Source organism: Argentina silus (assembly GCF_951799395.1).
Source record: "Argentina silus genome assembly, chromosome: 9".
In the NCBI taxonomy this organism is placed as follows: domain Eukaryota; kingdom Metazoa; phylum Chordata; class Actinopteri; order Argentiniformes; family Argentinidae; genus Argentina; species Argentina silus.
This window is the reverse complement of record NC_139663.1, coordinates 12,912,262-12,940,082: the sequence shown is the minus strand read 5'-3', so window position 1 is coordinate 12,940,082 and position 27,821 is coordinate 12,912,262. Positions and strand designations below refer to the sequence as shown.

At 47.3% G+C, this 27,821-nt stretch overlaps 2 protein-coding genes across 2 annotated transcripts in view; one reads left to right on the top strand and one right to left on the bottom strand.

The window, feature by feature from the left end:
- Positions 1-4,292: 4,292 nt before the first annotated feature.
- Positions 4,293-6,701, top strand: LOC310809309 (anoctamin-10-like; the record flags this gene model as incomplete). Its single annotated transcript, XM_083676505.1, has 3 exons — positions 4,293-5,138; positions 5,571-5,863; positions 6,005-6,701. 3 exons carry the CDS (start codon positions 4,293-4,295, stop codon positions 6,699-6,701), a joined length of 1,836 nt encoding a protein of 611 aa, XP_083532631.1.
- An 11,184-nt stretch (positions 6,702-17,885) lies between these two features.
- LOC310810308 (uncharacterized protein) overlaps positions 17,886-27,821 on the bottom strand; it is a 26,046-nt gene continuing 16,110 nt past the window's right edge. The window contains exons 2-8 of the mRNA XM_083678007.1: positions 26,923-26,974; positions 25,128-25,208; positions 23,025-23,155; positions 22,416-22,557; positions 21,092-21,122; positions 20,193-20,273; positions 17,886-19,856 (exon numbers count right to left, since the gene is read on the bottom strand). Of these exons, the coding sequence (XP_083534133.1) occupies positions 18,811-19,856; positions 20,193-20,273; positions 21,092-21,122; positions 22,416-22,557; positions 23,025-23,155; positions 25,128-25,208; positions 26,923-26,967 (1,557 nt within the window). The 5' untranslated portion in view covers positions 26,968-26,974 and the 3' untranslated portion in view covers positions 17,886-18,810. The remainder of the gene's footprint in view (positions 19,857-20,192; positions 20,274-21,091; positions 21,123-22,415; positions 22,558-23,024; positions 23,156-25,127; positions 25,209-26,922; positions 26,975-27,821) is intronic.

The window sequence follows — 27,821 nt, the reverse complement described above, 5'->3', positions numbered from 1 at the left end:
CTCTGTTCATACGACTGTTCAGGGGAGGCTGGTGGAGGCAGAAATCAGAGGACAGGCTCATTGTAATGCATGGAATGGAATGATATCACGTGTTTGATACCATTCCTCATTCCATTCCATTATTACAATGAGCCTGTCCTCTGATTTCTACCTCCACCAGCCTCCCCTGCTCCCGTTGTCTGCTCATAGCTGTGAGGGGAACCTCACAGTGACCCAGTGTGTTCATGAACATCTTTCTCCTCCTGGAAACTAAACTGGACGTTCTATAAGCGTCAGTGCTGGAATCTCTGTAGGCTAATGTTTGGCCTGCTCAGTGTGATCCGATCTGCTGGTTTATGTAATGCTGTCTCTGTCAGTGTTCCCGGCTGACATCAAAGCGCTTCTTAAAAGAAGAGTTCCAAAACTGAAATACTTCCCATAAATCCTGACATAGAGTAGAGGCAGCGGCAACAGCAGTGGGAGAAAACATGAAAAACATTGAAAAAAAAAAAAAGGCTTTGAACTGTAAAAAGAGCTTAACCCAAAGTGACTTCTGGCCCCTATTCCTGTGAGCCAACCAAATGCCAGGGCCAGAAGCCAAGGCGTTTAACATGCTCTGATTGGTCAGTAATGGGATTTGTCCCAGAATGATCCTGATGCCCAGGCAAGTGGCCTTAAATCACTCCTCTCACTATTTTCTCAATAGCAAGATATCTCTCCTCTATGTTCTTTGATCTCATGGTGCACAGCTCCATTGACATACACACTATGATATGTGACTTTGACAGTGTGTGAGGAGGTTGCGCTGTGGGATGTTGTGATGACATCAGACAACATGGCAGTATAATTGTGACATGGGGCTTAATAGGTTGCACTGTTGCTTTGTCTTGTGATGTTCGGCCTGGGGTTGATAAACTCTATTTCAGTCCTGTGCTCTAGCCTGCTACAGAGGAAGGGTTTGATGTGGAAGTGTAGAGGAATGGTTTGATGAGGAAGTGTTCTAGAATGCAGAGGAAGGGTTTGATGAGGAAGTGTTCTAGAATGCAGAGGAAGGGATTGATGTGGAAGTGTTCTCGAATGCAGAGGAAGGGATTGATGTGGAAGTGTTCTCGAATGCAGAGGAAGGGATTGATGTGGAAGTGTTCTCGAATGCAGAAGTTACAACACTACAGAGACAAGAGTCACAGCTGGCTGCTCACTACTAATATTCATCATCTAATTGCGGCCACTTCTTATTATTTATGACCTTGGTGATGGTGTTTGCTTATTGAATTAGACAATTGTGTTTTTCATTTCATGTGATGCAGAGGAGGAGGAGGAGCAGCGGGGGGAGAGAGGGAGCGGGGGGGGAGAGAGGGAGCGGGGGGGGAGAGAGGGAGCGGGGTATGGTGAGGACAAATACTCAACACAGCAGGGCTATTCGAGGACTGTTTACTTGGTCCGTACCTCGCGTAGCCTCGCTCAATGTTGGATTATTCATTTCTCTTCAGTAATTCCGAAGTCAGTTCAGGCAAGTTCACTCGGAACATTTTCTCCCCTGAGATGGCAAATGTGCAAAACACATTCACCTTGGACACTTTTGCTGGCACATTCATTAGGTTGCTAATCTATTCCTTCAACCATTCTTCGTGTCTCTTTGAGTCCTCCCTCAAAGGACCACATGCTTGATATCAGTTGCATTAGTTTGGAGAGGAGTACGGGCTTTAAGTGGCTATGCAGGAGAACATAGAACACTTAGAACTATGGCAGACTGCGATAGAACATAGAACACAGAACATAGAACTGTGGCAGCCTGAGCCATTGAACAGAACTAGAACCCTCTCGATGTCCTGAGCCACCTGAAAAGCTCCTGCTGTATTCTAAGGGTTGATAGGGGGGTTTGCACCCAGTGTGAGTCATTCTCTGGGCTTGCCACTGCCAGTACACAGTCAGTCACGCCCCACCTCAGCACAATGAAGGAATGGTGATGTCACTAGTTTCACGGCTATACTCTGGGCCCACACAGACTGTATCCCCTATTGATACGCCACAGAAAGAAGCGGAATGAATAGACTGTACTGTCTTTCTCTCTCTCTTGCTCCCTCTCTCTCTCACCTCCCCACACATACACACACATACACTTGTTTTTCAATCTTCCTCATCTCCATTTCTCCCTATTTTGCAATTCCGTCTCTGTTCCCTAAGCAGTGCTCTGGCTGGAGGCCCGTATATTAATATGCTGAAGGGCAAAAAGAAACAAAACCACCCCTGGGTTTCCAAGAAATGTTGGAACATAACATGCATAACAGAGTTTCTCTGAAAGAGTACCACTAGTTTACTCTTTTCCCTCAAGCTCATTTCTCCTTTTAAGGCATAGTTACAAAATCACATATTTGGTTCCTTACGCTGAAATGACTCAATGTAAGGAACCAAATATGTGATTTTGTAACTATCCCTTTAATATATGACTCTGTCCAACTGAAGTTAAACATATTAGTCTCTCTCTCTCTTTCTCTCTCTCTCTCTCTCTCTCTCACACACACACACACACACACACACACACACACACACACACACACACCCCATGTGACGTGCTAGCCGACAATCACCTGCATGCACTGTAATTGAATCATGGTTGAAACTCAAATGATCTGTAGTACAAATACAGAGGCTGGCACAATGCACCCTCTGGAGAGACTTGCTGCATAATGTTCTTGTACCCATGAAATCAGACTGATTCTAGAATGATTGTCATTCTAATTCTATGGCTGCAGCCACCTGTGTTTTTGACCCTGGGTTCAGAGTAGTGGAAGGAACTGTTCCAAATGAATGACCACTGGTATCTGACACACACACACACACACACACACACACACACACACACACACACACACACACACACACACACACACACACACACACACACACACACACACACACACACACACACACACACACACACACCTCAAACACACTCATATATCCTTCAGAAACTCTGAAAGTCATTTCATTTAATCTATGATGTGTGTTTGCCCGTTTCCTGGGTAGATGTGTTCAATAAAGTCTGGAAATGAAATGAAATTGACTGTAATTATCCCAGATGATTAAAGTCATATTTTAGTGTGATTACTATTGCTACTGTGAGATTCCTTTATGTAAGTGTTATTATAGAAAACACTGTACTGCAGTAAAGCTGTATATAATATCCCACTAGATATGAGTCAGAGACTGTGTGCCAACGTCTCATAAATTAACGTATAAACATTCATTACAGCAGGTAATCAAGCTCCTCATAACAATTATTTTCTTGGCTGACTTTCCATTGGATGAAAGACACATAGCCATGTTTATCTCCAAGTATGAAGTCAATGACTCATAGCTGGATAAGTTACATAAGTATTTTTTTCATCGGTCTACTACACCCCTATGATTCATATTGCCCTTGCAGTGACTTTGTGGAAGTCAATGGAAATGCTTTCCCCCTGTTTGTAAGGGGAGTATTACCATCTACTGGTTAACGATGGTATCACACCTCTAAATTCTCGTATAGCATTTGTCACCCAGCCCTCTTATTCCTGTATTTTCATTTCCAGTCAACATTATTCAGAAAACTATGAGATGTCAGTTCAAATTCTGCCATTGTCTTTACTTAACCCTTCATGTCAATCTTAAAAAGCGCATTGTTTGCAATAATCTAATTAATTAACATTTTATGACCTACTGAAACTGAATTATTCACTCAAGAGGTAAACAATGAATAATAATGCTGTGTTTTTGTAAAGGGCAACTTCAGTATTCCATCTCCATTGTTCAACTAATTGGAAATTACAATATCAATGACCACTGTCCTCATGGTGAACATCCAAATGTTTTTTTGTTCTTTTGTACTTTTTATCTAGAAAGTCCCATGGATGTCAAAAGGCCTCTTTCTGTTTCAAACCTGGCCATAGACCTGGGATAGAGGGCTTTCATAAAAACACCTCGGTGCAGGTGACAACTTGACAACACGTCATTCTTTGTGACATTCTGATGATGTCATAATGCAGCTGTTCTATGCAGCCCTGCTGCCAGTCATTCTCACGTCTAGAGTGAGAGAAGGAGGCCTAGTGTCATCCTACACCTCTGAGGCATAGCTGGTGCCGAGAAGACTTGGCTTTTCCATCAAGGCCTTGTCCTGTGAAGAGCAGAGAGAGTTGTAACGGGGCTGGCGGACACAACGCAGAACCCCCTTTCACTCTCTACCAGGAAGTAGGAGGAGCCCGTTGACGGCCATGAGGGACGGTATGTTTTTAGGGGGAGGGAGCACGTGGAGGAAGGAACTCAGCAACGTCACCATGGCAGCCACTATGCTCCCCATGCAGAGGCTCAGTGAGATCAGCCCCCTGGTTCTGCTGGAATTCCACCCAGAGGCAGAGGCTGACACCGTGGACTGGCTCCTTGGCAAGATCCTGGCGCCGGAGTCCTTCGGAGGAGCTGACCTGCTGGGCAGAGTGATCAGCCGGACCAGGGCTGGGGGGGCCATAGTAGTGGTGGGGGCCCCCCCTGAGAGGCTGCTTCTGGAGGCTGACGAGGACCTCCTGTTCAGACATAAGCCATGCTCTGCTGGTGCTGCTGTGGGGGGGCAACCGCCCCGGACAGTGGGAGACCCGGGGGGGCCGCGGAGCTCCACGGAGGGGCTCTGTGGAATGCTGTCCTCGGCAGAGTGTGTGACCCTGATGCAGAGGATCCTGGGCAGGCTGAGGGTGGGGGAGTGGGAGGAGGTCCAGGTGTTCCAGGGGGTTCCCCTCCTTCCAGGAGAGGCCATCATGGCCAATCTGTCCCACTATGGGGTCATCCAGGACACCTACCCCCTCCATGACGCCTCTCTGCTCCAGAGCCTTCAGGGGAGCTGGATAACCAACTGGTTCGGCCTCAAACCGTTCAGCCTTTCACAGCATCGGCAGCAGCTGGAGGACAGGAAGGCGTATTTCGGCGAGGCATTGGCCCTCTACTTTGGGCTGGAGGGCTCGCTGCTCAGCGCCCTCCTGCTGAAGTCGACCTTCTCTCTGTTTCTGTGTTACTACCCCCTCAGACTTGGCTGTGGCCTGGTCCTCTTCACCCTCTCCTGTGTGGTGTGGTCGGGGCTCTTCCTGGAGGGCTGGAGGCAGAGGAGGAGGGTTCTAGAGAAGGACTGGGGCACGGTGGGCACCCACCAGACACACAGCCAGTCATCAGCATCATGTATGTACTCAAATATTCCCACAATTTGAAAAACGACCCTCAGGGCTGTAATGACCTTGACCTATTTAGTGCCCTTGTTGTTTTTAAAGTTTGTTTGTTTTGTGGTTGAAATTAAAACACAAATTAGATGCAGATTCTATTGTATTCTATCAGCAGTGGCATCGGCACCCAGGATGGCAGACACAGCAACATCTCAGCCCCAGCTTGATGCCCTCTCCTTCGGGCAGATGAGCTGGAGGAGACTCCAACACTCCCTGTTCTTACTGACCTGCACAATCCTCCCCTCCTCCGCCCTGATCCTCACCTATCTCCACCTGGATGCCTGGATGGTCACAGAGAGAGAGAAACACACCACCACCATCTCATACCACCTCCTCTCCTACCTCCCTGAGATCGCTCTCACGGTGGCCATGGCTGGGATGGACTGCCTGGCCTACCAGCTCAGTCTCAGTCTCAGCCTAGATCTGGAGCAGCCAGTCCAGCCTTGTCCACCTCCACCTCCACCTCCACAGCAGCAGCACCATCTCAGAGAGGGGCCCATGAGATCCATCTTACACCACCTAGTCCACTTCCTCCACATCCTCATCCTCATCCCTGAGGTGGCTCTCACAGCTGCCATGGGAGGGATGGTGGCTCTGGCCTTCCCACTGTCCCACAGCCCTGAGCCTGGTCAGAGAGGCCATCCGTCTGCCCCACCATCACACCACCACCACCACCACCACCACCACCACCGCCACCACCACCACAACCAGCAGCACCAGCAGCACCTGCTCCCTGAGCTCATCCTCTCTTGCCTTTTCAACCACTTCACCATCCACTTCTATAGGGCTCTGGTCCTGGGTGACCTCCCCATGCTGCGTTTCCACCTGGCCGTGCAGCAGGCCACCCACCTGGGCCTCAAGCTGCTCTCCTCCAGCCTGCCACACCTGAGGAAGTGGATGAGAGCGCTCTCTCGTGGCCACGGCCACCTGGAACAGCAGCCTCGGGTGCTGAGACAGATCCAGGAGGAGAGCGCCAGGCCGGCCTACGACTCCCAGACACAGAACTACATGGAGCTGGTTGTCTCCTACTGCCACATCATGCTCTTCTCTGGCGTCTTCCCCCAGTGTGCTCTCTGGTGCCTGTTGACCATCCTGGTCAAGTCTCACATCGACGCCTGGCACCTGTGCTCCGTGGTGAGGCGCCCGTTTCCCCAGCCGTCCCCCGGGTGTGTTCGTGTGTGGGAGCGGGTCTTCGAGGGCCTGGAGGTCCTGTGTGTCCTGTTCAGCTCGGTCCTGCTCTGGTCCTCCCCGGAGCTTAGGCTCCTGTTCCTGGGCTTCACTCAGTGGGATGTCCTCAAGGTGTTCCTCCTGCTGCAGTTGCTGCTGTTGATCCTGAAGGGGGCGCTGTCCTCCCTGCTGCTCCACCTGACACAGGCCTTTGACAGACAGGCAGCAGAACAACGCCACCCCCGCCTTCACAGGCTCTATAGACACCAACACACACAGCAACTGACACAGCGGCTGCATGTTCAGACAATGTAGACATCTTCACAGGGGTGTGATTATGGCACTGAAATAAAGTGAGAAGTGAGGAGTGAGAATTTGATAAATGTGTGTGTGTGTGTGTGTGTGTGTGTGTGTGTGTGTGTGTGTGTGTGTATGTATGAACTATTCCTTTAAATTACACAAACGCTTTCGAACCCTTATCACTAATCAAGCGACTTCCTCATCTATAACCAGGTTGATTATGACGCCATCTTGTTCTGTTGACAGTCATGACATCTATGCAGTGTGGTCCTGTGCCCTGGCACTGCCAGCCTTCAGTGGTATAGTGCTAATAACAGCTGCCAATTAGCACTGGGCAGGCATTCAGTCCATCCCCTCTGGCAGTGGTAGTAAGGGGTAACAGATGGTGCTTAGTGAGGTTAAGCTCTGTGGTCATGTCTGTCTGTGGCCTTACAGATTAGCTAACCACTCTCTCTAGGAGTGAGTCTGACAGGAGAAAGTCCTGCTTAAGTGTTGCTACTGTTGTTGGCTTCATGTACTTGTTAGGTTTATGCTATGTTTATTTTGTTAACATATGGCGGGGCTAATAAATGGGTATATTTATGGGTATCTTCATTGATAATCAAATCGTCGCTGTTTATTTTTGGCCCATGTCATTCATTAATCTAGATACCACAGGAGGGTGCTGCTAAACTTCAATCATATTGATTTCTTTACATGCAGATCTAGAAAGTAAAAGTGAGTTAGCATTAAGCTAGCATTTGTTTGTTCTATGGGTTGAATACACTGCTCTTTACAGCAATGCACATTGACAATATTGTTTCGTTGTACTGGTAATGTCATCTACATGTCAAAGAGAAAAGAATGAACGCCAGACTCAGTCTACAGCTGACAAAACATTTCTACTTTTAATTATGTATAAATACTGTTTTTAATCTATTCATCTGAATTACGTTATAGTGTTTTATATGTAGGTGGAATGAACTTTGTTCACAACCATGTGACGTGCTAGCTGACAATCACCTGCATGCACTGTAATTGAATCATGGTTGAAACTCAAATGATCTGTAGTACAAATACAGAGGCTGGCACAATGCACCCTCTGGAGAGACTTGCTGCATAATGTTCTTGTACCCATGAAATCAGACTGATTCTAGAATGATTGTCATTCTAATTCTATGGCTGCAGCCACCTGTGTTTTTGACCCTGGGTTCAGAGTAGTGGAAGGAACTGTTCCAAATGAATGACCACTGGTATCTGACACACACACACACACACACACACACACACACACACACACACACACACACACACACACACACACACACACACACACACACACACAGAGGCCAGAGGGCTGTCTCACCTCTAACCTGTAGCTATGACACTGTGACATATGGCAGATAGAGACAGACCCTCAGTGATACCTTATCTCAGGTCAAAGAGGCCCCAAGGCATCTGGCTTTCAATGGACAACTATTACATGTGTGACGTAAAACAATAGGGACAGCGTCTCTCATAAAGCCTCCTGGCTCAGACACTCAGTTCATTGAAGGACATCTGATCAATCCAGCTGCCTTTGTTGTGTTTATTGATGTACAATACTGAGAAGCAGAGCCCAATAGGACACAACTGAGATACATAGTACTGAGCTGAGATACATGGCATCTGTAATATGTAGTATGAGTCTGAAATATGATTACAGTACAGGAGGAGCCAACATCTTGAACACAAACATTGCCGTTAGTTTTAATTGATTGAACAGAGCTAACCTAACCTGAGCGAGCTAACCTGACTGTAGTTTCCCACATTAATAATTACATTTTTCAGAACTGTAGATTGCGTTTGTTAGTAATTATTTGTCAAAATAGTATAATTTCATGTGATATAAAGCAAAAAAATTATAATCTAACTGCAATTTTGAATGTATGCAAAGCAGACCAAAGTTTAACAAAGCATGGAATGTTCAAGCTAAAACTCCTTTAGTTTTTAGTGTCCTTGGATCATCCCCAGAGTAGGTTCTGTGGTCCTACCATTCTATAGCTCCTTGGTGATATGGTACCAGTACCAGTAGAGACTGATGCAGGTAGACATCGGAGGACAGGCTCATCGTAATGCATGGCATGGGATGAGGAATGGTATCAAACACACGTGTGTTTGATACCATTCCTCATCCCATGTCATGTATTACAATAAGCCTGTCCTCCGATGTCTACCTCCACCAGCCTCCCCTGTATTGTACTGTATACAGTGTTTTTGGAATGTGAAAGATACAGTAAGAATAGACGTGAGCTTGTGACCCCCAGCATCAGTCTTTTTCTCTTGGCTGTTTGCCGTTCACCATGCCGGCCTCCCAGCGCTGCCACAGGGGAGCCTTCTGGCCCCCGGCCTTGTAAACCTTGGTCTCCTGTGGAGAGATAAGACGCAGGAATTGGATTTAGATGGACAGATTAGCTGGTTAGACTTGCTTACATTGCAACATTTACATTCCTATGGCCTATATGAATTCCCATTGAACCACAAACTCTTAATTTAAAGGAATGTGACAGGATATCCTTTGTTGTGCCAGATTGTCAATCATTGGGTTCTAACAGTGAGTTCTAACAGTGAGTTCTATTATCCTGCAGATGGTACTGGTACTGTATGTTCTAGAATCTATAAGGACTTGACAACAACCTTTTTTAGTGCTGTTCATTTTCTAGAATGGATGTTGGAAGTCAGTTTTGCCATCCATGTCTACATGGACGGTTTCACACACACACACACACACACACACACACACACACACATGCAGAGAGGCCTGTAACAGTAATTCCTTTGATGCTGATACATCCAGTAGTAAAAGCATGTGAATGAATGTGACAGTAGCTTAAGTAATGCTTAATTTCTCCTGGCAACCCAGCCACAAAGCTGTGGTATAGTAACCATTGTAAAATCCATGTACAGGTCAATCTTCCATTCATGTACTTTTCTCATCTAGGAGAGAGAGGCCTGGATTTAAAAATGAGATAAACTACTACTTTAGCTAAGAAGCTTTCAGGAAACGGACCTCTGATCAGAGCTACTTTACCACAGGGTATGGAGGAGAGGGAGGAAAAAGAGGGGGGTAGACATTGCTTTCATCTCAATAGTCTAGTCAATTCCTCTTCTTTCTTTCATCTGCTCAGACCTGAAAGGCAAATACCTGACAGACATCCACTATATTGTTTGTGTGTTCTGATCAGTGCAAATGGAGGATAAGAGACAAGGGGAGGCTGGTGGAGGTAGAAATCAGAGGACGGGCTCACTGTAATGAATGGAATGAGGAATGGTATCAAACACACAAGCATTACATTGAGTCCGTCCTCCAATTTCTACCTCCTCTAGCCTCCACTGATAGGCGATGAGGAGAGGAATCCGCTGTAGACTGTTGGGATGCACCCACTGTGTCTGTGGACGTGAGTCAGTCTGAGCTGAATAGAGAGAACAACTCTGGTACAATACGACTCCAACACTGCCTCACTTGTTTTAGCGTAAAGTGAAACAAACAAGGTGGAACGGCCATTGTCATTTTTCATGGTGTTGTGTGTTGGGGTGGTAACGTCAGTAGGAAAGACGCTAACAGGGTCAATAAGCTGGTGGAGAACGCTGGCTCCACCATTGGCTTGGTGCTCGATCCCCTTGAGGTCATAGTTGAGAGGAGGAGGTTGCTGAAAATGGATTAATGAGGTAATACTCTCCTCCACTCTCTTTTCTTGATCATTTTTTAGGTCAGAGCATTCAGCCATACAGTACCTGTGTCCGTCCACCCTTCGGAGGGGGAGGAGGCCAGATCCGATCCAACTTCCCCTTGGACTGCCGCCTGGTATCTAGGAGATAAGGAAGAGGGATCAAGTATTTAGGGACTTGATTAAGAAGGGAAGTAATCCTGTGTGTGTTCATTTAATATGTCCTAACTTCCCTACTACAAAACCCTGCTCAGTGACAACACACATGTACTCCCTGTAGAACATTTTCAATGTTATTGCCTCCAATAGCAATGACTTTAAATTGATGTGATTTATTTGTATCATGATCTTGTGTACATAATATAATAATATATAATATATGCCATTTAGCTGACGCTTTTATCCAAAGCAACTTACATTGCAGTGTGTGTACATGTCAGTATATATGGTCCCAGCGGGAATCAAACCCACAACCTAAGCGTTAGCGCCATGCTCTACCAACTGAGCCACAGTGTACCAGTATGGTATCAAGGAGGCAGTTAATCGTCCTCAACGTTGTATAATACATTCATGTATACACTTCTATGATTCCATATTCCGTGACAGGACTAAACTCTCACTAGGCAACACTACCCTTATAGAACCCTAACCCCACGGCCCCATGACCCCCCTAAGACATATCAACTGTCTCAACCAATGAGATGGGCAACTCTTAACAAGAACCCCCTGAGGGCCCCTCAACATCTATCCAGACCAGTGGGTGTTGTACTGTAACTGTACTGTAACGACTGGTTGCAGCAGCCAGTGACCCCGGGCCATACAGTAGCGTGCAGCTGCTGACTCAGATCAGTGCACAGCCATAATGATCCCTAACCACGGGTGACAAGGATGACACTAAGTTGTCCACAAGATGGCATCCCATAAATAGCATTATCTGATACTAATGCAAAGAAGCACACACACACACACACATTAAAGTGCTTGGGCTTGTGGTGTGTGTGTGTGTGTGTGTGTGTGTGTGTGTGTGTGTGTGTGTGTGTGTGTGTGTGTGTGTGTGTGTGCGTGTGCGTGCGTGTGCGTGCGTGTGCGTGCGTAACTTGCTCATCCACTTGCCCGCAGCTAAGTATGATCATATCATAAGTTGACACTTGCATACAGCATCATGATAGTTCACAGATACTTCCTTCTCCAACCCTTCTGAAGATTTGATACGATCCCTCACCATCTCATCTATCATCAGAATTAAATAGTTATTTCTATGGCCATTATTGTCATCATAGAGGACTCTTTCGTCATTATTATTATCATGACTATCACTCTTCCCTTCCCAATAAAGTGAATAAAAGTGATAAAGTAAGTGATAAAGTAAAGTGCATTGTGACCGTTTTTAAATTAACTAAAACTTAACTGTGCACTTTAAATTAACTGAAACTTTCAAAACTCACTATTATCACACTGACCTTCTGTGAATGAAGTGGCAGACGAGGGAGTGTGTTTCCTGGGGAGGTCTGGGCTGTCAGGGTCCTCAGTGCTGGTGTGCATCTCCCCAGCAGCCCCTGCATCTCCATACAGACTGCACCTCTGCCTCCGCAGCTCCTCCTCCCTCTCCCTGGTCTCCCGGATGTCCTTCTCCAGCGTCAGCGAGGGCCGCAGCTTGAAGAAGGGGTTCTCCCTGAGAATGGCAAAGCCCTCGTCCTCATCCCCCACTGCCTCGTCTCCCCTCACCTCCTCGATTGCCTTCTCGATAGGGGCCATGGATTCTAAGTTTAGGGAGTCCATGCTTTTATAGAGGCGTAGGTATCTCTCTCGGCTTGGGTAAGGGGCTACGAGCGTGACGTCTTTCTCCAGAATTATCACTTTGCGCTTGGCCCCTTCACCTACCAGTCGGGTCTCAGAACTTGGGTTGTCCTCGGAGCAGATGTCCTTCCCGGAGGCCTTTGCATTCAAGAGCTTCAGCGAGTGGGCTCTGGAGAGAGGGCAGTTCTTCATGGAGAGCATCTCCAGGCTGCGTGTCCTCTCCAGCACAGAGGGGTAGACATGACGCCGGACCCCCGTGCCTGACGTCGAGGAGATGGGTCTCCTGTGTCTGGTTGGGCCCTCCGTCACGCCCTGCTGGAAGGCCTCAAACAGCATCTTCCTCTCACGGAGCTGGCGGACGGTGCCTTTACTGTAGACCCCCGGGATCTTCCCCAGGTTGACCAGCACCAGCTCCCTCTGGATCTCCTGGCTGATCTCCTTCTGCATCTTCTTTTCAGAGAACTGCCAGTTGGCCCCCTGGCCCGGCCCAGCCTTGGAGGAGGGCTGGGGCCTGGAGAGCAGGGTCACTGGAGTCTTGAAGGGGATGTCCACCACGTCCTGGTGCTCCTGGGAGTTAGGGGTGCCCCTGAACCTCCGCATGCTCCGCTCCATCTCAGCGGCCCTCCGGATCTTCCTCTCTATGGGGGTCTCGTTGGAGTCGGCCGATACGCCGCTGTCATCGTCACTGCCGTCTGAAGCCATCCCGACCACTACGACCTGGGCGCTGGGCTGGACAGGAAGGCTCGACCGAACGTCCTCGCTTCTCACCCCTCTCTCTGCTTCACTCTCCTCTCTCATTGACGCCTCTCTCTCCTCCTGACCTGTCTTCTCCCTCTCCTCCTCAGTGCACTCAAGTCGACTCTCTCCCTGCCACTTTCTTTCTTTGTCAGCTTTTTCACTCCCTCCCTCTCCGTCACTCTCTTCCTCCTCCCCCTTACACTCCACTATCTCCACCTCATGGCTCCCTCCCGAAGCCTGATTGGCTGTCTCCATGACAACCTGGTAGGAGGGTGGTGGCTCCTCTGACACCTGTTGTACGTCCTGTCTCTGTTGCACCAGATGGAGCCGATGCAGCAACTGCTCCCCCTGCTGGATGTCTTTAGCTACTGTAAGGCTACCTGACTCTACCTGCATAGAATGTTGCTCAGAGGCAGACCAGGGCTCTGTCACCTGGTCCTTGGGGGAGCCTCTGGAGGGAGAAGGGTGGGGCTGAGGGTCCTCACTGCAGGCAGTTTCTCTACTCACCCACTGCTTCTTGGTCACTCCGTAATCTACTGAGCTATGGTCCACCTTCTCCTCAACAACGTCACTCGCCTCCTCACTTTTGGTGGTCTCTGGCTCCTCTGTGGTCCCTTCAGTGGTTAGATTACATTTGCAGAGCTCTGGTGGGCCACACTTTCTTTTCTGTGATGGGGAAGAATCTGTCTCATTCGCAGGGTTGGTGATTTCCATGTTTGAAGGAGGCTGTGCTTGGCTACTGCTACTTACGCTTTTGTTTTCGTCAGTTGGTGTTGTTGGTGGAGAGTTCGTCTCTTCAGAGGCCACTTTATCATCCAGAGATCCTCCCGTCAATTCAGTCAACTCCTCCTCTTTTCCTGTCTTTGTTGCTTCATCCCCCTCTTTCTGTGATGTCTCTACGCTGGCTTTGATGTTTGCATGTGACTCTACTGGACTACTGGCACCTACAGTTTTGTTTTCCTCCGTCTCATCAGTTGACACTGTAATATCCATCGTTCCTTCCATCTTAGATTCGGTTACCTGCTCCTCTCTACCTGTCCTTGTTACTTTGTCCTGGGCTGTAGTTGAATGCTTCTCACCATGTTCCCCATCTAAGCTCTTGGGATTTTCATTAGCATTAGCATCTGTGACGCTATCCGCCCCATCTGGGACTTTTATATTGGGCTCCTTTCTGGCACTAGTGCTGCCCTCTGCTGGCCAGGAGGGCACTGTGCACGGTGGGGGGAAGACGAAGACGTCGTCCTCCATCTCCATCCATCCAGGGTTGCCCGTGGTGTCTAACGGGGGAGTAGGGGGAGGAGGTAGGACCTCCTCACTGTCCTCCTGGGTCCTTTCCCCCCTGGAGGTCAGGGACGATGTGTCCTTTAACATGCCTGTGCCTTCTGGTGAGTTGGAGCCAGCATCCATCCACAGACCACCGTTGTCCTGGGAGACAGGGCTCTTAGAGGTGGGTGTGGGCTCTGTTTCCATGGTGACTGGGTTACAACTCATGGACTTTGTACCTTTGTAAGGTTTCTTTTTTCTTCCTCCAACCTTCTGCTGTCCTTGGTTTGAACCTTTGAATCTAAAAAAGAAAAATCATGATGTAAAAATGTCAGTTAACACTACATTTGTGTAATAAGACTGTAATTACTAGTATAGTATAGTAACACAATGTGTTCACACAATGTTTTCACCCTAGAATAATGCTATAGAGCTACAGTACTACGGTTGTTATTGAGGTGATTTCTCTGCCCTGTTGTGTGGCCTCAACAGTTTTCTGCTGACTAGGGGAGAACACCAGTGCTTACTACATTCAAACCATCTTTCCTGAGAGTATCTCTATCTCCCTCACTCTCTATCTTTCTCCTTCCCTCTCTCTCTCTCTCTCTCTCTCTCTCTCTCTTTTAGATCTTACAAATGTAGACCACTCTGTCACTCTATCTGAATGAACATTCAATTAACCTTCACCAGAGTATCTCTCTCTCTCTCTCTCTCTCTAGCTCTAGCTCTCTCTCTCTCTCTCTCTCTCTCTCTCTCTCTCTACAGTACTCTACGCAAACCACTTACCTGATGACAAGATGTGTCTTTTAGATCCTACGAATGTAGACCTCTCTATTACTCTAACTGAACAAACATTCAATTAACCTTGTCTTTGTCAGTGGCTTAAACAAGATCAGCCCTGGTACCATACCTGGCAGTGTGACATTAGGTCATGTTCAAACAGCTGAGAAATCAAGCCCTGCGATTGGGTACTTTCTCACAGGTACAGATGTACAGCAGTGGAGGCTGGTGGAGGTAGAAATCGGAGGACGACTCATTGCAATGCATAGAACAGAATCACACGTGTTTGATACCATTACTCATTCTGTTCCATGCATACCAATACTCATTCTGTTCCTCTACCTCCACCAGCCTCTACAAGATTCAAGATTCAAGATTCAAGATTCAAGATGGTTTTATTGTCATATGCACAACAGTTACAGAGCAATCGCTGGCAATGAAATTCTTAAGTCTTGGGCTCCTCCAACAGTGCAATAAGAAGTGTAAATAATAAAAATAAGAAACAACAACAATAACAATATTTACCTAAATATAAAACTAAATAAATGTAAATGTAAAATGTAAAAAGTGAAATGTAAACAGACGTTTTTATCCAGATGTCGACTGGTCTAAAGTGGCATTTTATAGTGGCATGTTATAAAGTGGCATAGTTAAAGTGTCATTACAGTACATCAGTGTCATTACAGTACATAGTTAAAGGCACATTACAGTACATCAGCACATTGTGACACATGTCTCAGCAGATCTCATTGGATATCCTGTCCTCTCACCTAATCTGGTCACCTTAGTTGCAGCTAAGATTAATATGTCTATATTTACCCCATTGGTGCTTATAACCATTATCATAGCCACAGTACAAGGATTATCAACACGCATCAGCCACTGTGTAGGAAGTGATACCGTAGCTGTATAGCATTCATTTGTGTAATGCAATTTAACAGGCTCATAGTTTATGTCCTCTTTGTTATGGAAAAGACAACCTGTTGAATTGAATTAAACTCGGGGCAACTTGTTGAACAGGATCTGCCTGAGAATATGAATTATGGAAAGTATTTCATCTTTTAAGAGTGCTCTTTATTCTTGAATTTAGTTTATTTCTACCTTCACTTCACTAGTTTTCTGATTAACACGACTTGCCTAGAAGCTGGAGGGAGTATGCACATGATTTATATTACAACAAGTTTCAGGAATGCCGGTATGAGCTAGACCAGTACTCTCGAACATTTGCTTGCAACTCAGTTATGAAGACTCAATGCAAAAGCAATTGTGAGCGCCGTGAATGACAAATCACCACTAACTGACAGTGTGACGGTGTGTCCGGAAACCATGACACACTAATAAATTAGAAAGAGTGACCCACCTGTGTGCAGCGTTGTGTCTCTGACCGTCCGGGCGTCTGAATGATTATGGATGGTGCTGCATTAGGAGGCTGCTCAGTGAATAAGCTAGGTGACACTACATCCTGTGTGACACATCCACCCTCAATAGCCCTTTCTCGTGGTAATCGTCAGCGGTTCCAGGACACGGGGACAGGTAAAGTAAAGGTGCAGGCATTGTTGAGTGTTACACCTGTCTCAACCTTTATTCACACTACAGAGCCGAACCAAGCTGAGCTGAACCGTGGCTGGCCTGGTTATGCATTCAACAGGGCTGGAAATGTGACAACGTGAAAGGAAAATATCCAAGCCATAATTTGGGTCGACCCTGTAGTGTGTAAATTTGAAAGCCCCTTAGTGTGAGGTGCCTTGGGGGTTCACCTAGGGCACAGCTTTAACACTGAGAAGGCCATGCCAAGTCCTATCATGGTAATGTGCCAGTCAGTCCTCCATATCCTCCAATGCTTCATCTTAGCACCAACCAGTCAGGTGAGGAAACACTGATACAGACTCCTGCCTCCATGCTCTCTCCACTGGAGGCACAGAACGCCTGGTGTCTCTGGTGCTGTTGGATGGCTCCTGGTGTCTCTGGTGCTGTTGGATGGCTCCTGGTGTCTCTGGTGCTGTTAGATGGCTCCTGGTGTCTGTGATGCTGTTGGATGGCTCCTGGTGTCTGTGATGCTGTTGGATGGCTCCTGGGGGTTATACTCCCCAAACCCCCAGTCTATTGTGCACAGTGTATATAAGCCTGGAATAACAATGATTAAAACCTGGCCTTAGTGGGAGTGAATTTACTGAGTAAAGTATTTGTTATTTATATATGTCAGCAAATCACACAACTACAAGGCGTGGACAAGCGATGTGCAAGTACTGGGGGGGGGGGAGTGCTGTGGGAGATGATTGATGCAAAGTAAAGCCAATGGCTACGCACTGTCCGGTTTCAACACTCCGTGTCTTAATGAATAGCATTGGCCTTCATTAAGCCAATGCTATTGGCTTAATGAAGGCCAAGTTTGACGCGTTGGTCAACCAGACCTTTCCTTTTTGTATTTGAGCGGAATTGTCTGGCAATGAGACTAACACTCCCCAAACCAGGTGAAACGTTACCTTTCATATTGATATCTTGAAGAGGATGAATGCGAGGTGATTAGTCACTGATTCGTGGAATGCAATGACTGTGTGTTGTGTGAAATAATGAAACATACCTGTTGTGCTAATTGTTTAAATTGTATTATCATTATCACGTTGAGGTGTTAAATGTCCTACATTGCATGAGGAGGTTGGTGGAGGTATGACAGGCTCATTGTAACGCATGGAATGGAATGAGGAATGGTATCAAACACGTGTGATGAGCCCGTCCTCTGATTTCTACCTCCACCAGCCCCCCCGATCCTCCACTGTATGTGAGTGTATAGACCTGGCCCTGTATTATGTTGAGGCATTCATGCATCTGTGTCCCCAGGACATGGTCAGTGTGTTTAGATCACAACTGTAAGAACTGCTCGTACTGCTGCTCAGAGAAATAACAGGCAAACAACACACAGCTAAAGAATATTAAATATATTTCATTTTTATAATCACAAACACATTCCTGTTTTTCATCCGTCGTAATAAAACAGACACACATGATTTCATACTTAATCAAAAGTCATACACACAGACACACACACACACACACACTCACACACAGCACTGAATAGTGAGTAATTAGTGGCATGGCTTATCATTATTGCTTTGGTCATTGAGGCAAAAAAATATATTGTAGCCAAAAATGTGTATTAAAAACGATATTTAAAAGTATCTTGATTACTGATGAGGACACTTTAAAAGCAGTGACTCAGAAAAAGAGGTTAGTGACGGTTTGATATCGAAATAGGCACAGCAGGCATTTCTGAGATTTGTGTTAAAAAATCTGTTGACAAAAGGAGACAAATCATCTTTGTCACTTCTTCTATTCTACATCTTTGGTTCATTCCTAGAGGACACACCCACTGATGAGTACATTGTGTTGTTTTGCCTGCTACAAGTCCTAAGGCACAGGAGGCGTTGGAGATGAGTACTGGCATCCAGACAAGCACTTCATTATAGATGCATTTCTCAGTAATGTCCAGCAGGGGGCAGAAGTCACACAGAAGTCGACAGCTGTTGAGGATGGCTATGATTGTGAAGGCTCTCTTTGGCACAAGTTGGTTTCATAGAGACCCAAAATGAAGTGAACAGCGGCGCAAGGTTGAGAGCAGGGGCACACAGCCAAACCCTCAGGTGTCAATTGAACTCCATCCTAAGACCAAAGTCAATAAACACACAGGCAAGGTCCTCCAGAGTTCATATTATGCATAATATCATATCAGAAATGTTGTATATTCAGACCAAGCATACAGACGAATCATTAAGGCAGGATACATACTGTAAGACACAGAAAAGAGGAGAGAGGAAGAGATTGAGGGAGAGAGAAATAATGTTTTTTCCAGAGTGTGTGCTTGTTCACATGACAGTGCAGCACTGACAGGTCTTGTGTTTGGGGGCCACCTCCCCCTCGGCTCTGCTGGGCGGGGCTTGGTTGGGGGGCTCCGCCCCCTGTCCCGCCTCCTCTCTCAGGGCTCCTGCCCCGTTCCCATCCAACGGGACGTCCTGGAACAGGACCTCTGGAGCCCCTTTCCCCAGCACCTCCCCTTCCCCTCCAACCCCTCCTACCCCCTGCCCCTGGCCTGGGGGGAACGCCAATGTCTGTCCCCGTCTCTCTCCACCGCCCCCGTCCATCTCTGCAGGCTCTGAGCCTATGGGAGGCTGAGGGCGTGTCTCGCTGGCTGGTAATTCCTGGGTGCTGGGAGGTTCGGTCTCAGAGTCTGATTCCTCCTCCTCGTCCTCCTCATCTCCCTCGTCTGAGATGATGACCCGCTCCACCTTCAGAACCTCCCCGTTGTCCTCGTGTCCCAGACCCTGGCCCCCCACCGCCTCCGTGTAGCCCAGGAAGGTCAGGGTGACAGGACCCTGGTCCAGCCTGTAGTCCACCTCTCCTCCTCGCTCCTCCATGGCTTCATCCATCTCTCTCTCCACCAGTGTCACATCTTCCTCCTCCTCGTCTTCATCATCCTCTCCTCCACTTTCATAACATCCCTCCATCTCCTCTCTAGCTCCTAGATCAGGGCTTTCAGTGCTGTTCAGGTGGGCTATGTTCTCAGCGACAGTGGCCTTCTGCAACAAAGCCTTCTGCTCTGAAGCCTCGTCCTCCTCCTCTTCCTGCTCTCTCTTCACCTCCTCTCTTCCCTTCTGTGTTCCGTGGGGTACGGCTGTGACCTCATCCAGCAGCACCTGCATCCCCACGTCGTTGATGACGCTGAGGATCTGTCCCAGCTCCTCCGCAGAGGGACCCCCCCCCGCCCCCCCGATGGCGTGGACACTCTTCCTGCCGTCATCAAACACCGTGGCCCCCGGGACCCCAGCTCCTGCAGACACGGGGGCCACAGACCTGATGAAAGTGGCCCCTGTCTTGGGGTCCCTCTCCACCTGCACGGCCACCATCCCCAACACTACAACACAAGAGACACACTTAGGAAACGTAAAAACAAAGGTAACAACTTAGGACACATAACAACAAAGGTACTATACTCCGAATCATCTCTCTCTCAATTCATGGAGGTAGAAACTGGAGGACAGGCCGCTCATTGTAATGTATGAATGGAATGAAGTAGTGTTTGATGGAATGGAATGAGGAAGCGTTTGACACCATTCCTCACTCCATTCCAAGCATTACAGTACAATGAGCCCATCCTCTGATTTCTACATCCACCAGTCTCCCCTGGTGTGCAGGCATGTGTTCCATTCCAGACTAGTCTAGTCTAGTCCAGTCCGGTCCAGTCCAGTACCTGATCGTGCGTCCTGTCCATTCTCACGGAGCATCCTCTGTGACATCATTATAGGGTTTAGACCCTCAGTGGCTCGGATCACTAGAAAATAATGACACAGAGAGACACACAGCCATTACAAATAACAAAGCCCTTCGATGTAGCTACAGTATAATGCCGTTATGTGAAGAAGAGACAAGGTTTGAATAGCTTGGCCGTCTCTACAAGGACGTACTGTAGTGGTCTCTCTGCTCAGTCATGGCTGTTCTCTGTCTTAGCGCCCCCAGTGGTGGAACGAGCTTCCCACCGCTGTCAGGACGGCAGAGTCACTACCTATCTTCCGCCATAGACTAAAGACTCCTTTAGCCTTCTCCTCAGTCCTCTCCACCCCCTAACACCCTGTTGTACATTACCTGAGCTTCTGAAGAAGAAAAAACAACAACCTAACTTGTTTTCTTCCTTCTTCTAGCATTGTCACTGCTGATGGCAGTTGTTCTTATCAAAGGATTTACGTACAGTTGATTCACTTACTTAGACAAATGCGCTTATTGTACGTCGCTTTGGATAAAAGTGTCTGCTAAATTACTTCAATGTAAAATGTAAATTATAGAGAAACAGCTTTCTATTATGACATATAGTACATACAAAGACTAATGTGCAAACATAATCTTGCGTCTGACAGAGTTATGTCATATAGCCAGTTGCAAAGCTATGGCAGCTGTGAGTCCATTCTGTCACCCTAATCATATTAGTGTCAGTCAGGGAGACGAGACGTTAAGAGTAAAACAGAGGATTATATAAGAAAAGTGATAAAGAAGAGAGTGATAGAGAAGAGAGTGAGAGAAGAGAGTGAGAGAAGAGAGACGGAGGCTGAGTGATAGAAGACCACGCAGTCGTTGCACAAAGCAGGTAAGTGTTACCTTGTTGTATGACATCCTCCTCTGTGGCGGCCTATGGGAAGAGGGAGAGGACAATTTTAGGTGGTACACCAGGAACACAGTCAGCGAGTGTGCCCCAAACACATCAGAGTTCCTCCCTGAACCCCCCCTGAGCACCCTGGGTTCCTCCCTGAACCCCCGCCCCCCCCCCCGAGCACCCTGAGTTCCTCCCTGAACACCTCCCCCTGAGCACCCTGAGTTCCTCCCCGAACACCTCCCCCTGAGCACCCTGACATAAATATTTCACAGCGATCATCACAGAGTGTGGCGCACCGCGCTGCTTCGTCACGCTCGCAGAACAGGAGATAAGTTTCCAGCAGACATTTCAACCATGCTATCTGTCGGTACCATGTGTGTGTGTGTGTGTGTGTGTGTGTGTGTGTAGGTGTAACTGTCTGTGTGTGTGTGTGTGTGTGTGTGTGTGTGTGTGTATGTGTGAGCTAAATATAGACCAACCGTGTACTGTACATGCATACACGTCTGTTGTACTGTAGAGTTAGCGGTTGGAATGGGGTCAAAGTCTTAGCGGCCGTATATGCCCTTTAAGTTCTCCACCGTATAGAATGCCACTAAAGGTCAAAGAGTATTTTCCTTAGCACTTGAAACATGTACTGAACTCTGCTCAAACCAGGGGAGGTGCTGCTAAATACTCTGCTTAGAAACCCAAAGTAGGGCAGAAAACATGACAAAAACATGACAAAAACTAACTGAAAAGGTCAGAACTGTTTGACAGAACAGCTACTTTGCCCTAGATCTTTCTGTGACTCAACCTTAGTTCTCCGTAGAGATCAGTGAGTAAGAGAGGGAAACCAAGTCCTCCTCTGAGGAGCTTAGAGTGCTCTAGCCACAGGGGGCCCAAACGTGCTCATTCAATACCCTGTTTCTCATATGAAATATTGAAGCTATTTATCCTACGCAGTTTAAAACTTAATCGGCTGTACTTTATGAATAAAAAACATCAAGACAATTGGATATGATCTGCTAAGCTGTTTGAAGCTGCTATGGCATTAAGTTACTTGACAGCTTGGAGCACTTGGAAAATTAATAATTTAATGAATACCCGGAAGAGACCTTTTGTAATGTTTTTGCAATGCTAGCCTCTTGGTTGTCAGTGTAAATGAGAATTGGTTCTTAATTGACTTACCTGGTTAAATAAATAAAAGAAATGCATACATATAAACACAAATATACATATATATATAAATAAACATATATAAAATGGTATATGAAAGGTATATGAAATATATATTCTCTATATATATAAAAAATCTAGATAAACTATATAAAAAGGATTCTCTCTATGTACCTGGCTGTGGTTCTGTGTACAGGTGCCTGTGCAGTTCATGGATTCCGTGTCTCCCATCTGTATCCATTCTTCCTCCTCTCCCCCCTCCACCTTCACCCCCTCCTCCTCTTCTTCAGCTGATCTCTGGCTCTCTGTTTGGTCCCTGACACGCACAATAAACACACACTGTGATGCCGTGCCTCCAACGCTCCATTACACATGCAATCAACTCATGTACACTTACAGTGAATCCATTTCAAAAGACCTGTGAGTCATACCATGCAGTACTATGGAGACGCACGGCTACAGGTCAGGTCAGGGTCAGAGCCTCGATCTTCATGTACAAGATGAATTAGAGTCTGAACATACTGTACCTACTCTTGCCAGTGGGCATAAGAGATACGCAGTGAGTCAGTGTTTTGTTATGTTTGTGTGTGTGTGTGTGTGTGTGTGTGTGTGTGTGTGTGTGTGTGTGTGTGTGTGTGTGTTGAAGTTTGCATGTGTATGTGTGTGTGCATGTTTATGTTTGTGTGTCTTCTGTGTGTGTGTGTGTGCGTGCGCGTGTGCGTGTGTGTGTGTGTGTGTGTGTGTGTGTGTGTCTTTGGTGTGTATAGGGCCTGGATGTCTCACTCCTCTGTGGGTTCCTCTGGCCTCTGACCCTGGGGCCCAGGGCCGTCTGCAGAGGCTGGGGCTGGAGCAGGAGTAGCAGGGGCTGGGGCTGGAGCAGGCTCACTCAGCCACTGGTCCCTCAAGGACTTCCGCTGTGACAGAGAGAGGCAGGCAGGGATAGAGAGAGAGAAAATAAATGAGAAAGGGAGAAGGGAAGAGAAAAAAGTTAGAGAGTGGGAGAGAGGGGAGGGGGAGGGGGGTTGGTGACTATGACTAAGGTCCGCTATAGTTGTCCTGTGCAGTTAGCATATGCAGAGGCTGGCCTGTAAGCCATATCTCAGTGTGCTGTCCTGTTCCTGCCAGCTCATGGCTGTAAAACTGCCTATTTTCCCAAAACCCCCACAGCAACAAACAAGCCCTATACAAAATCACACAGAGCCTCTTGTCACTGTGAATACTGAAACTGTCATCAAGGATGCAGCAGGACCCAAAACAAACAGCCTCTAGGGCCCAAGGCTCTGCCATTTTGGATCTGCAGCAGGATGAGTGAGGCCAGGAGATGGCAACCATTTTGGGTCTGTTGTTGAAAAGAATGAGGCCAAGAGCTCGCTGGCATTTTGGGTCTGCAGCAGAAAGAGTGAGGCTCGGGAGGGAGAGCCGGGTGCTGCAGAGACAACGTTCCCCCCAGCAGCACCTCCCTTCAAGAGCTACCAGACACACAGATGGGACCACGGTGAAGGTCCTGGGACCAAGGTGAAGCCATGACTAGAACAACACTTAGAAGAAAACTGATCATGATAAACCTGACAAAATGTATTCATGTATACAGTACATGTATTCCCAGACTCTTTAAAAAAATGGACCCACATGAAACAGTGCTGTAGTTGAGACTCACTGAGTTCCAGGGGAGGCTGGTGGAGGTAGAAATCAGAGGACGGGCTCATTATAATGCACGGAATGGAATGAGGCATGGTATGAAACACATTCGATGGTATCAAACACATTTCTACCTCCACCAGGCTCCACCGATGAGTTCCCTTGAGTCCGAGCTACACCAATTAGCCACACGCAACGCGTCACAAAACGGTCACTATTTCCTGGCCTCACTCGTCACCGCTGGAGCGCGAGAGTAAGACGCCGAGGTGTGAGCGTGAAGCCGAGCGGTGACGACGACACACACACAGACGGCGGTGACGACGACACAGACACATATCCTCTCTGGGAGGAGGAGGTGACACTAAGTGGGTCTTGTTTGAGAGGATGAGACGGGACAAGTGTGTGTGTGGGGGGGCCTGCCTCTGGCGGTGCTCTGGGTCGGAACATGTTCAGAGACGGGAGGAGATGGAGCGGGCTGTGAAGACGGAGACGCCGTACCCACCGCCTGGTGGACTGGGCCTCACACTTTACCCCCCACAGGAAGAACAAGAAGAAGGAGGAGGAGAAGAGAGCTGTGTAGCTTAGGGCAAATCTCACTGCTCTGTCAGGCCCTTGGTGAGCACCGCTGGCAAAGCAAAAACACCCTCAGGCAGTAGATGGGTGAAACCAGCAGCATGTGATAGAGCAGGGGAGGCTGGTGGAGGTAGAAATCGGAGGACGGGCTCGTTGTAATGCATGAGGAATATCAAGTATCAAAGGGATGGTATCAAACATGTTTGACTGATATGAGCATACACATATATATGCTTTCTCTGTTTCTCTCTCTCTCTCTCTCTCTCTCTCTCTTTTTTCTTCTCACCCACCTCATTATTTCAGTTGGGGGGGCGGGGGGGTGACTATTATGAAACTGTGTATAAAAGGTGAGTGTAATGGATGACGCTCATGTCTGTGGAATGTGTCCTGTGTTGTTAGAGGGCTAGTAGAGATGACACAGGGGGACTCCATCGCAGACATGTTGCCACTGGGCAGGGAGTTACCATCTCCTTCACCATCCTCTGACTAATGACCACACCAGGGACCACGCTCACTGAGCATGCAGTGCCAACTAGGGGAGCCGCCTGGTGGAGGCAGAAATCAAAGGACGGGTTAATTATAATGCATGGAACGGAATGAGACAACAGGGGAGGGGGGGAGGTTGGGGGCAGCATAATGGAGTGGGGGGGGGGGGATAGGGGGGCAGGTTCAGACCTTCCGCTGCGCCTGCTTCAGCCATTCCTCCTCCATCTCTTTCCTCACTCGCTCCTCCTCTTCCTGCTGACGCCGCTTCTCCTGGTGAGAGAGAGAGATAGAAAGAAAAAAGAGAGAGAGAATGAGAGAGAGAGGGGTTGAGTGGAGGGAGAGAGAGATGGGGGGGAAAAAAGGGAAAGAGAGAGAGAGAGGGGGGGAGATATTCATAGATTGCTAGGCTAAAGAGAAGTATTTCCTGTTTAGCAGAGAGAGAGGGTCCCACAGCCCATACCTCTTTCAGCTCTGCTTCAGCTGTAATAACATTTCTAGAACAATAACTACATTTACATAACAACGTTATTTTCAGAGAGGAATTGATTGTGTACTGTTCTGTTTACATTTAAGTCATTTAGAATAATTACATTTGTCTAAAGTAAGTGAATCAACTATACATCACAGTCATCGTACAGTAAGTAAAACCTTTGATAAGAACAAGTGCCAACAGCTGTCAAAAGTGCTAGAAAAAGGAAGAAAACAAGTTGTTAGGCTGTAGACTTTTCCCTTTTTCATCTACTTGTTATGTCCTCTAGGAGAAAAAGATCATGTCGGTACCGGTGGAGGCTGGTGGATGTAGAAATGCAGGGAACGGAATGAGGAATGGTTTCACACAGGCGTGTTTGATACCATTCCTCATTCCGTTCCATGCATTATAATTAACCCGTCCTTTGATTTCTGCCTCCACCAGGCGGCTCCCCTAGTTGGCACTGCATGCTCAGTGAGCGTGGTCCCTGGTGTGGTCATTAGTCAGAGGATGGTGAAGGAGATGGTAACTCCACAGATACAGTCACAGATTAGCATACAGTAACTGATAGGCTGTGAAGGTGGGAGCGACCCTTCAGTTTTATCTAGTATTTGCGTTCACCTTCTATGGGGTCAAAAGGCAAAGACATACAGTAGAGATGAAGATACTGTACATGTGGGTAGTCAGTCAGTCACGCATGCACGCACGCACACACACACACACACACACACACACACACACACACACACACACACACACACACTTCCATGTCGACAACATTTAAGTCCAAATTTCTTTCTGGGTAGATAGGAAACCACGCCACCACTTACCCCTTGGGACTCCTAAAATACCATCCCTATCACCCCTCCTTTCAACAGCAGCAAGCCACTATTAGATTAGGCCTAAACAAGATGGCTAATTTAGATCAGAATTCAATCAACAGTTCAGTCTAACCTAACTCAATAAGGAACACTGTGGGCATTAACCAACATTAGCTGAGGAGGTTTTATAGCAAGTTTCCAAGGCTGTTATGGGGAGGGGGCAATGTCCTGCTGCGTCAGAGAGAGACAGGAGGAAGCTTGGTGGATGGGGGGAGATGGAAAGGGGGAGAGTGAGAGAGAGAGAGAGAGAGTGTTTGTGTGTGTGTGGGATGTGTGAGTCTGTGTATCTGCATCACAAGGTTGTAGAGTGCTCCAGGTCTCTAGTGTGCCTAGTGAGCATGTACTCACGTCTGTTTGTCTGTGTGTGTGTGTGTGTGTGTGTGTGTGTGTGTGTGCGTGTGTGTGTATCTGGTATTTGTGTGTTTTGTGTCTGACACAGATGACCTTTGCATCATGGGAGATCAAGCAGGCCAACTTACACAGATCACTGCTCATTGGCCACGATGCCCACAGAGTAAATTTCTCTCTCTGCCCTTGAAACACTTGAAACGCAGTGCCCTCAAATAACTTACTAACTTTAGGGTGAGGATTCAAAACTAAATGAATAGAATGAAAAGAGGTATTTGAGACTCACTGCTATGGCCTGCAGCCTTTGTTGGTACTTCCCCACATCGTCCATCTTGTGTCTGCAAGTACAAGGATAATTATGGTTATTGTAGTCATAGTGTGTAGTGCCACAGAGTTTGTTGTAGTTCTCATTGAAGTGTACAGAGGTAGGACTGAACAATAGTATTGTGCAGTCAGTGGACCAGGTGCTGGACTAGCACGATTAGCTGTTAGACAAGTACAGGTTCCCAGTCTGAGCTGAACTATGATCCATGTACAGCACAAAGCTTTTTTGATAACTCTAGTATAACAACTGGCCCTACAGTATAATGGTTTTATATCCCATCCTGTAGCAAGAGATCTGCTGCCTTATTACCATTGAGGGTTACACTTCCAAGCCGAAAATGTAAATTTCAACTTCATTAAAAAGTTATACCAATCATTTTTGGCGAAAACAAGTGTCGACCTGATTTACAATTCCACAGCTGAGGGACCCAGGATAAGAGGAGGTGTGTGACAGACTACATTGACGAGACAGTGCCAGCTCTCCAAGCTCCCAGCTCAGCCTCATATCAAAGCAGTACAGAAGCCTAGCATGAATATGCTGGTGCCTCCCAATCGTCCCAATGCATCCCTCCTTCCTTGCTTCCTTCGGAAAAAATGCATTGGAGGAGAAGATCTAAGGTTCCTCCTGTTAGATAATCTCCACCTCCATTTCTTTAACAACAAAAAAAAGGAAGCGAGGGGAGAGGATGCTAGGAATAGAGGAAAGACTATTGGGACTCGTCCACTTCTATGTTGTCAGGTATTAGGTTCCTCTGGGTGTTGTGTCATACCCGGCTGCGTTCCAATAATCCATCCGTTTCCCTTCAGTGTACACTTGTCCACTCTCCTACACAGATTATTGTTTTTGAAAAACCATAAGAT